The 11464-nt window shown below is 35.9% G+C and overlaps 1 protein-coding gene across 7 annotated transcripts in view; it reads right to left on the reverse strand.

Moving 5' to 3' along the window:
* The window catches only part of LOC106952223 (uncharacterized), a 48748-nt gene that overhangs the window by 9610 nt on the left and 27674 nt on the right, over window positions 1-11464 (reverse strand). For 2 of the 7 annotated variants that reach the window (XM_015040213.1, XM_015040212.1), the window contains exons 3-4: window positions 7169-7204; window positions 3474-3579 (exon numbers count right to left, since the gene is read on the reverse strand). The exons of 1 other annotated variant lie outside the window; for it this stretch is intronic. In XM_015040213.1, the coding sequence (XP_014895699.1) occupies window positions 3474-3579; window positions 7169-7204 (142 nt within the window). Of the gene's footprint in view, window positions 1-1873; window positions 1941-3473; window positions 3580-7168; window positions 7205-11464 lie in introns of those variants that run through there. 4 more of the 7 variants (XM_015040216.1, XM_015040215.1, XM_015040214.1 and 1 more) reach the window with 3 other exon arrangements.

An 11464-nucleotide genomic window follows, 5' to 3' on the forward strand; every position in this document is an offset into this window, starting at 1 on the left:
CACACACACACACACACACACACACACACACACACACACACACACACACACACACACTGTCAAAACATCTTCTGACCCTCTGAAAAAAAAAAACTACACCTCCAACTGAGGCATGGAGAGGAGGTAGAATGAGGATGAGAAACTGTAATGTAGTGGATCTTTTTAATCCTAGATACTATGACAGAAGACGTCAGTGAGGCATTAAATGTACTGTAATGCATGAACTCAAGTGACAAGGTGTGAGATGATCAGTAAAACCGAGCACCTACTTTGCTTAGAACAAAAATACGCTCACTCTGCACCAGGAAGTCACCTGGTTTTTTTAAAAAAATGTAAAATAGCTTAATTCACTTCCTTTTTATGCCAACAAAAGTTAAAACAGCTCAGAAAAAGACAAGAGCAGCTGTGACTTGAATGCCCCGTTCAGATGCACTGCCACTCCGACTGTCACATGGGAAATTGCTTGAGTAATATTGCAATTTGACCAACAAAATACAAGCAAACTCAATTCTGTCAGTGCATATGTCCGCTTATAAAAGCCTGGATGTGGAGGAGGCTTCTCCTTTTTTAAAGAGAACCATTCCTGTCCTCTGTCACCTCGTGCTTTCTCAGGATGAGATAGATACACATTATCTAAGATTCTTTTTATGGGATTTTTTTTATGAATCTCATTTTTTTTAAAAATTGATTAAAATGTTAATAAATTAGAGAACTGATATTAAGCTTTCTGCATTTGTTTTGCTTTTTTTATAAAGTTTGAAGTTTTAATGTAGACTCGTTTGAGTCAGTCAAACTGAATTAAACTAAATTACTTTAGTTAAATCTAGTTAAATTTAATCTAAATAAATTTAACTGAGTTGAACGTGTTTGAAATCTGTTTTTCTGCATTAAGATGATCACCAGTTGTATTTACTGAATTCATATGTTTTCTTTTGTCAGTGGAAACCCAAAAAATATTAATATTTTACCGTGTGAATAGACGTTCAGTTTCTTAAAAACGGTGCACTGTTCACTGATTGACATAAAATATAACCATGTAATGATTGCCTGAATAGTCACTATCCTTAATGTAACTTGACCTAAGGAGAAGCCTATTTGATAAAGCTGGTGCAGCTCCAACATTTCTGTATGTAGTGATAAATTCATCATTCCAGTAAACCCCCAGAAAATATTGTCATCGAATTTTAGGTCCATATTTTGCTTTCTTAAGGAGAATAATGGTTCCCTCTTAAATCTTTGTCCAATTAAGATGCAAATACTGGATTCAAACTAGGGGCATATTCTTTAAATCAAATGGGTGCAGAGGGGCTGATTGATAGAAAAAAAGTAATTAAAATCAAGCAGGCATGAATAAACAGAGACAGAGCTTTGGAAATGACTCCCCAGGTCCACGGGGCAGGTTTCAGGCTGAGCTATAAATAGACACAATTGTCCCCAAAGACAAAAAGAGCCAATCTCATTTGAAAATCAAACTCTTACTGCGGAGCCTAATTGGGGGTGGAAACAGGAATGGAGTAAATGGGGATGAAGGATGAGGGAGGGTGTTGGGGTCTTGGCAATTCAAATGATTCTATGCACTGTGAAGCAAATCCAACACATTTCTTTCAAATACACTAGACATAACAATTGTTTTTTTTTTTACAAACACTAGAAGATGATACACAATGCCAAGCACAGAGCGCTACAGTCGGAAGCAAAGAGCACAAGAGACGTCACAGAAGAAGAAGAACCAACCACTGGTAGTCACAACACTGCAGCGACTTCACAGATATTTAACACCAGCACCAGCACTGCCACATTACAGTACACTACATTCCCCAACACGCCTGTGGTGATGCTTCAGTAGGCAGTTAAAGTAAGTTATATCACTTACTTTAGTTTCTTTGAAATCAAAGACCTGATTGGATTTCCATCAATGACTCTGACATGTGTCATTGACGTCAGCTGTTGATATCAATGAGAGAGAGGAGAAAAGTAGGAAGTGATATAGGAAGGGGCACCCACAGGGGCGGTCATGTTGGTTCCAAGCTCCTTTTCCTCCTCCTGGTCAAGAATGAAGGTCGTCTGTTGATGCAAGGCTGGATTTACAAAATCTGACATTTGTTGCTAAGGTGAAGAGATCATTTATGTGCTTTCTTTGTGTGTGTCAGATGGTTATTTGGTCTACTAAGCACTTTAAAAAAATACTTTCTGAGATTGAGGTTGATTTTGGGAATCCTATATGAACTGATTACAGCTTATACGTCTCCTCTATATGTTTTTTTTTTGTTTTTTTTTGTAAAACACTTTGTGTTTAGTTTGGTAAAACATAAAATGTCCCTGTCCTTCAAAATATTACTTAAATTTAATATTGAGCAGACTTGGTGAAAATGTTTTCTTCATAAGTCCCGTTAAGTAGCAAAGTTTTAGCTTTAGGCTTCCACAGAGTTCTTTCAAATAAACATAACACAATGAAAATAATGTAAAATAGGGACTGTGAATTTGCAAAGCATAAAATGATAACTTAATTTAAAAAAAAAATTACTGCCAAAGAAAGAAACATGAAGAAAAGCAAACACTTTCTGTGAAATTATGATTTGCATCATTACTTGTGGTATTGCATTAACTCTTTACAGCATTATGTTGGAATTGGTGGATAGTCTTGTAGTCAAAAAACACAACTTATGTTCAGTGGTCTTGATGCTGTTAATGGTAGAAAGAAGGGAAAGTTGTCACATCATACACATGAAGATGCAGGACTGTTTCCAAAAATATGTTAATGGAAGGCACTGGGTTGATCGCTACATTTTTAACATTATTTTAAGCACACTTAGATCTTCATCAAGTCAAGAATCAAAAAATGTTGATGACGCCATAAGAAACAAAGTGCTGAATTTAATTGTTGAAACATAATTATGGTCTAGATTTGCAGCTAAATTTCCAAATCCTCTGTGCTTTGTCTTTTTCTCTCTTTTTGTTGCTTTTCTTGCTCTCCCTCCTCTGTGATGGTATAAATTTATCTCATTACCTCTTTAGCAAAAAGCAACTTTATTAACTAGCCAAGACAATGAATCGATCAGCATTCCACGCATATGTAATTGCAAGCAAACAATTGAAATTAAATTGAAATAAGATTAGGTTTATTTGTTTGGAATAAATTTACTGACATATTTAATTACAGTTTGTTACAGTCTAACTATAACAAAGATTTGTTGTAAGATGGCGCTAAATAAACATTGAATAATTTGAATAATACATATTCTGACTAGCACAGAGATGTTGACAGATGATTAAAGTTAAATCCGATCGTAAGGCGATTATTTAACGGAGAAACCAATAACCATTTGAGTATCACACCAAGAAACAAGAATAATATTTTACACAAATGAAAGCTCAGACCTTAACAGTCAACAACAACTTCACCCTTGACCCACTGTGGAGCATGTGGAGGCAACATGGGGGCTGTTTTACCACCTACTAGCACAGACACACACCTGACACACCTGTCAGAGAGGACTTAGCCAGGGCACCAATCCCGTAGGCGTTGGTGGACTTCCTCTTGAGTCGAGGCAGAATAGAAGTAGTATCCTCCATAGACAACTAAAGAAAGAAGGGAGGAGTACAGCATGGTTGAATCCAAATGTTAGTGAGCAAAGATGTGAAAATGGGGGATAAAGTGTGAGGAGTAGTGAAAGATGTCGGTGATAAGATAAGGAGATGGAAAATCAATGTGACATGGAAAATGACAGAATAAGAATAGACAGGGAAGATGAATAAGAGAGAGGATTTAAAAAGAAATTGGGATGAAAAGACCAGGTGACTGAAGATTCAGAGAACAGTTTGAAGGAGATGAAATAACAGAGGAGAGAGGTTACTGGGAAAAAAATAAGAAAGGAGGGTTAATTATTTTAGCACATTGTAACCTGAATACTAGCATCTTTGATTTAAGAAGAAAACCATATGATAGCTAAAGGAGCACTGACGATGTAAAAGTGATGCAGCAAAGGTTTGAGTGATTTAAAATGCATCAACCCCAATTGAAGAAGGATTCTCTGCACAGAATAATATTAAAGATGTGGCGCATGTAGTAGTTGTTAAATAGGCAAATAACAGTTAAGTAGGAAATGTTTGAACGATAATGAGAAATTCACAGCAACGTTGGCTGGTGATTGAATTCAGCCGGTTTTAAGCCTGAATGTTTGGAAACTCAAAAATCTCAGGTGTTTTTTTTTTTTTTTGTAATTAAATACACCGTACCACCATACATCGGCATCATCAGGTATAGTTTTCAGTGAGGTATTTAAAAATAAAGTCAGCAAATGCACAGAGAAGTAAGAAGATTTTTAAAAGGAAAAAAATATATACATTTTCTACAGCTCATCAAGAACTAACTTTATTGCAGCTTGTCAGACAGGAAAAGAGAGCAGGATCTAAACCAGATAACAGGAAGGCCAAAGATAACAAAGTAAAGTTTTCTATTTTGCCCTTTGAGTTTTCAAGCCTTCTCTTTCATGACACATTTGGAAATGTTGGCAAAATTCTTCAGGTAAACTAACGACATACAAAACTAGACCAGAATTAACCACAAAATTCTGATCATTGCATCTTTACTTATAATAAAATCTTTCATCATTAGATTTTGTTTTTCCATGGATCTTCTTCAGGGTATAACCAGATATTGTAACCAATTGCATCATCATAGCTAAAAGTTAATTTCTGAGTAAAACAAAACCTGTTAAGTTGCCTATGAAACTGAATGTTACTTAACTCAAATAAAAATAAACAAGATTGTAGATAAAATATGAGATAAAAACATTGAAAAAGTCACTGTGACTAATAAAACATGACACCTGTTAGTTGTAACTAAACTTACTAAAAAACAGAAATTAGAGAAGTAAACAATTACAATTCTGGCTGCAGCAGATTGATTATGCTTTCTGAAAGCTAAAGTCACTGTTTTCTTCCTGGCTGCTAAAAGATGTAATCTTTAAACATAAAGTAGTGACTTTTTTTTCTTTAAACATTTCTATAAAAACACATATTTTGGTACTTTGCTACCCTTGAGGATGAACATACTAACAAAAAGTCAATACTGATTTCTGAAAAGCATCTGCAGCAGTTTATCAAACCAGAAAGGCTTTTTGGTTCATTGATTGCTTTCCAGTAACTAAGCTGGTGTTTTCAGAAGAGAAAATCCCAATAAGAGCTTTGCTTACATAAATCAAAAAAGAAATACTCATATTATTGTCAAAACATTAAAATATAATGGCTATGAAACAACGTGCCAACTTTTGCTTATCTGTAAATATCACAAGAAGAAAGTCTTTTATTTACCACAAACATATTTTCAATCAGTTGTTAATAACTGAAAAAGAACCAATGATTGGGTTTGTTCCGCAATCACTTTGTAACCCTGTAGCCTTTAAATCTAGCATTGACTTATCTGTACACTGCTATATTCTTCAATCATGTTTTACATCACCTGACTAACTTAGTCTGAGATCTAGCTTTGCATCTGTACAGTGAAACGGCCTCATGATCTTTCACAACACAGCAGCAAATCTACAGCAGGATGACTGAATAAAAGAAGAATCAGATGAACAAATACATTATCTTCTGATCTAACCTCCTTACTTAACTGCAAAACTTGAGATACTGCATTCATTTGGTACTTTTCATCCATATTTTAGTGTTCTTTTAGTGTTACTCTTGAAGCTTTATTAACCACCAACGTACCGCTATACAGCTGCAGACCGTTTACCATAGCTCCCATTAATCTTGGTTTCTGGACTGAACTGCCAACTGTTTGGTAACATGGTAAGCTGAGAAACTTTAAAAATTGAGCCTGAATAAATAATTGTTTCACAAATATAATGAACAGAATACAACATTTTGCCATTTCTAAGGTTAATATGTGTGATTATAGGAACCGTCCTTACATTTGAAGGGAAAAGGCGGCAACAGAGAAGCTCATCTCGACTGTGTCCTCCAAGTGGACAGCGACACAAAGCATACCACTAAATTAGCTACAAAGTGGAGTGGTCATCCATAACAAAGCTCTGATCTCGGTCCAACTGAAAGCTTTAAGATGACCCCAAACATTAGACCCAAGTCATACAAATCAAAAGGTAAATCTATCAAATATTAAGTAAATGTAAGCAAATTCCTGAATTTGAAAAATAACTCTTTTTTTTGGAACTTTATTATCAGGCATTTGGACGAAAAAATCTTTTGATAAAGCATATGTACTGTAAATATCTGGTGCATATTGTTATGTAACATCTCATTTCATCATCTCTTTACTACATGGATAATCCGACATCCACTTCCAAACATTTGGCATTGACTAGAATGAGTTACTGTTGAGGTGACATTTCTTTTTATAAATACATTATAAGAATAATTTTGAAGTATTAATTTTGTATGTTTTGTTCCCTCTCTTCACTTTGCCAAGCAGCTGATATTTAGAATTCACTTGTAAAATATTTTCTGTTAAAATCTTAAGTGCTCTATCTTAATATATTGCACCATATGGTTTAAACATCCCAAACATATTCTTGTTTTTCTCATTCCTCCTAAACTTTACAATCAAATTGTTGATCTCCTCATAATATGTTATTTTTATTCACAGCTTTGCAGGTTTATGTTTGTCAAATGTGTTTTCTACTTTTCAAGTTTTCAAGAATAACATGACAAGGTTTGGCTACATCACTGAAATTTCATTTGCTTTGAGACAAAACAAATTTACAGGTGGACATAAATTCTGCTGAAGATACACAAACAATTCATTAAAGGTGCATTTTATCCTGCTCTGCTTTCAGTGAAACTGGGACTCAGCTGTGGATGAGATAAGCCTATTACAGCCTGTTATCTGTGATTCTGTACATATGGGAAGTATATATTGCTTGCAGTATAGTAGATTAGTAGAGGACTTAAAAAGGAGCTGGGTGACTGAGAATTTACAGGTGGAAAACGGAAGAAACAGGGATAAGAGAGGGGTGGTGGCAAAGGGAGATAAGACGGAGAGAAAGAGTGGCAAGAAGGAGTGGACGGATAAACAAGCAGGCTGTCGACTTATGTTCGTACAGCTCAAACTCAGGTAGTTGGTGAGAGGTGGAGGGCAAAATGACAGGAGATTTTAAAAAAAAAAGTGGCGGGGGAGGGGGGAGATTTATACTAGGACACTTACATTGATTCCTTCCCAGGAAAACTCGGTACGGCCATGCTAGGAAAGAGGGGATGAAGGACAGGAAGGAGAAAAGTACAAGGAGAACGTAAGTGCAATGAGCAAAGAAGGGAAGACAAAGATTTTAAAAGAGGGAAAGTGAACTTTACTAATACTTTTTGTCTGGAATTACAGCAGTCTGAATATTAATATGGAAAATATGAAGGTATTATGTTTTTAAAATATTAAATTGGCATTTTATTATTGTGGTTTGCAACAAATGCATTGATGTAAATAACCTATTTTTCACATACTAAGCTTTAATAATGCTTGAAGAACCTTGAATATGGAATATTTTTAAAATTATGTCAGGGTTTTAAATTATAAAGCAATATGCAGATTGATTTTATGACATCTCACCACATGCACCACATTATGAATCCTTTCTTCTGTCGCCTCTCAATCAGTATTAGCAGAAACCTTTTCATCAGTTAAAGTAAAAGTAGTTTGTATGTTGGATCCAAACACACGGGCCAGCCTCCAATTGTCATGTACATCTTTGGTTCAATTATTGTCAAATATTTAAAAAACTAATCACTCTCTTTGTTAGTCCATCAATTAACTGCTTTAGCAAACTTGTTTGACAAGTTATGCCACTTATTGAACAAGCGTGAATACTGCCAACCCTGTAGAATTAAAAAAACAAACAAACATCCAAATAGAAACTACATGAAGTCATTTAATGGAGCTCAAGCTAAAAATTATATCAATAAAACACTGAGTAGAAGTTAAGTCATCAACATCCATTAGCCTAGAATGGTTTACAAAGCCATTTCAAATGTATTGAAACTCCATTATCTGCAAATGGAAAAAATACGGAACAGTGTAACAAAATGACTCCAAGAGTGAATCAACACCTCTTCCATGAGACCGTAAAAGAACCAAAGGCAGCATCTGAATCAACAAAGAGCTCCTTTCAACTAATGTTCATTATTCAGCAATAAGAAACACACTGAACAAAAATTACATCAATGGAAGAGTAAAGTATCCTATGGATTGATAAAGCAAACTATGAACCTTTTCTGGAAAATATGAGTCCAGTTTCAATGAAAAAGGAAAAGATTTCAGCAGTAAACTATTGTAGTGATAGTGATAGCCAATGCCTGGTTTGCAGCTTCAGGTCTTAGTTGATGGAATCATGAATTCTGCTGTCAACCAGAAAATCCTGAAGGAGAAAGGCTGGAAATTGGCTTGTAACCTTAAGCTCAAGCTTACTTAGGTTATGCAGCAATGGTGCACCACTGAATAGCTGCAAAAGAATGAGAACAAAATGAAGATTGGACCTTAATCCAATTTGCGGTATGGCCTGCAAAAGGCTAGGAATAGGAATAGTTGGAAAAGCACCTTGCAGAATAGCAGGAGTGACAGAAAAATGCGTAGTGATGTAAGGTGCTGTGTTTCCATGTTGCTCCGTCTCTCTTTTTATCCACACCGGCCACAATGTTTAGGTAACCAATGGAGACCACTGATTGGTAACTGCATCACCAGGGGCAACAGCAAATGTGATGTGTGGCCCGACATGGGCACCATTTGTTTTCTGTCCACACTTACACACAAGTATATGTAAAGTAAAAACACACACACACACAGAAATTCACAAGCTGTCCTGCATATTCATCAGTTTAACACTTTGCATTCAGCACAAGCGCAGAGGACTAACACCTTAACCTGTGAATGTTAAAGACTGGAGGATTTCAGCAGATGCAGCAAAAACTGAAGTGTTTTTATACTCTTAGTCTTAATCTTTTGATCCTTTTATTTTACACTGAGGAGCTTCTCCAAAGACGCAGCAAGTTCACTAACAGATTTTGTCCATTCATAGCTGCAAATCATCATATGACAAATAGAATGTAAAATATCCTTAACTTTATGTCAAAATGTTTATGGCTTCAGGTCAAAGGTGCTAACACAGCTTATGTGATAGCTTTGTGATATGAAAATTTTAATTTTAGTTGATTTATTTTCCAAAGCAATCTCTTTAGCTACAACTCAAGTCAAAGTTTTGGATTAGACCCCTTCCTCTGGAGACCACTTTGTCTTGTAGTGATTAAACTCCACTGAGAAAATCAAATTTGTTTCTGTAAATCTTAAGATTTTCATCAGCAGCTGCTTGGCAAAGACACTCTAGCTCCTGAAATCTGTCATGCATAATTGTCAAACTGGGTTCAACTTGTTTTAAGGCCATGCTCTGCTGATTAACATTTTTATCTGGTCTCAGTCCAGGCATGTTTGGCAAAAATGAATCCAAGGACAAGTGGAATGAGGAACCCAAAATTAATTGTCTTTCTGCAGGCTCCCTTTGCTTTCTGTGGAGCTTCAATGTAAAATTCATGTCAGAGATGTTTGTTTTTCATAGTGAGTCAATGAGGAAAAAGATTTAATCCATCTCTAACAAAAAGCATCCCCTGAGATGAAAAGAGATTTAACAAAGCCTAACAGCTGCCATAAGTCGCCTCTGTGGGGGTTTGTTACTCACATTCACATGTGTACTAATGGAATATCGGAAAGATGAGGGGAATAGTTTATAATAGTGCAGTAAACATTAAAGTCATGTTTTATTATGGTGGTATTACATTGTGGCATTAAATTAAAGATACACTGTTAAAAACTGATTCATTTAATAACTAAAAGATGGTTTTTACGCTTCTTCCAAAGGATCTGTTAGACAGGCAGAAATTCATCAATTATCAATTCTGTCGTCCTCTCAAAAAATCAAAACTGTCACTGCAGTTCATTGTCTGAGATCCATAAATGTCAGAAGCACATTTCGTGGCAATCCATCCAATAACTTCTGTCTGAACTAGAGTCATCACATCCCCACTGGAAGTCTGCTTTATATTAGACTTTAATATTAAAAATCCCACAGGCAGCAGAATGAGCCTTGAATTCCAAAAATCTCTGCTGTTGGTCTAGTAGTCAACGTGTCCTTGGTAATAATCAATTACCCTGTTAACTTCTGACGATAAATTATTGCCTTTCCGTGCTGCAGAGCAGAAAACTGCAGCCATAAACCTTGAAATTATTCTGATAATTCAAATCCAACACAGATCAAGGTCAGTGTGCTGTTTTTGAAGAAATTAACAAGTATGTGTGAGAGAGGGAAAGGCTTCAACAATGATTTCTAATCATAAGGAAATATCTGAATTCAACAGCCCTTACCCACACCAAGGACATCTGACTCAACACAGTGTTAAGCTATTAGAGTAAGTCCTGTGTCATGACTGCTTTGTAAATGTGTGTAAGTACATTCTTCATACAGACTCCCAAGTAAATAACAGCTGAACTCCACCTTGCAGAAATGCTAACACTGTCTTTTCTTAAGTCAATGAAGGGAAAATGAAGCCTCTGTGTGCAAAACTTGCTTTCATTCAAATCCAACAACATTGCCAGCCTCCCAGTCAATGATTTTTTCAGCTCACCATGCAATCACAACATCACACTGTTCATTTGGGACTCCAGTTAACCACAGTAAGAGCACTGCAGGACTCACTTGTCTCTGTGTCCATCATTCAACAATAAAAATAAGATCGGGCAAAAACTGCTGACCAAAAAAATAACTAGAATAACCAGAAAAACATTCTATAGAAAAATAACTTCCTGATACCCAAGTCTTTTGGGAACATTTTCTGTGGGCTGATGAAACAACAAATCAACCTTTTTGAAAGATGTGAGGCTGTTTTGCTGTTAAAGGACCTGGACAACTTTCTATAAATGGTGGAGGCTGAATTCTGCTTTCTATCAGAAAATCTGAGAGGAGACTGTCCAGCCTTCAGTCTGTGACCTTGTGCCCACGCTTGGGTTATGCAAGCAAGACAAAACACGCCAGCCAGTACATCTCTGAATGGCATGCTTAAATTCAGTGTGGATGTTGTGGTATTTATGCCCCAGGAGACTGATATGATCTTGATATGGTCCAAAATGAAAATGAGTTTGACACCCCTGCTGTAGACTAGATGCCGGCACCGGTGTCGTTGGCACAGAATATGTTCTTACTGCTCAGCTCTGGGTATTTGGTCGTTTCTGACTTTCTTGCAGCTCATGAAGGTTGCCATTTGCCAGTGGGATGCCAATGTTAGGTAGCTGTCTTCTCATGCATACTCAGCATTTAAAAAGCTTTAAATATTAAACATTTTCTTTTAGATCTAGTTTAAAAAAGAAATGTAAGCACACTAAACCGATGAAGAAGATCTTATAATTTTCTGATGGACTAAAGCTACATAAAAAAAAAAAAAAAAAAAAAAAAAAAACAAAAGTCCCCCT

The sequence above is a fragment of the Poecilia latipinna genome, unplaced genomic scaffold (assembly GCF_001443285.1).
Source record: "Poecilia latipinna isolate Pla-1442-1.1 unplaced genomic scaffold, P_latipinna-1.0 Scaffold500, whole genome shotgun sequence".
Taxonomy (NCBI): Eukaryota; Metazoa; Chordata; class Actinopteri; order Cyprinodontiformes; family Poeciliidae; genus Poecilia; species Poecilia latipinna.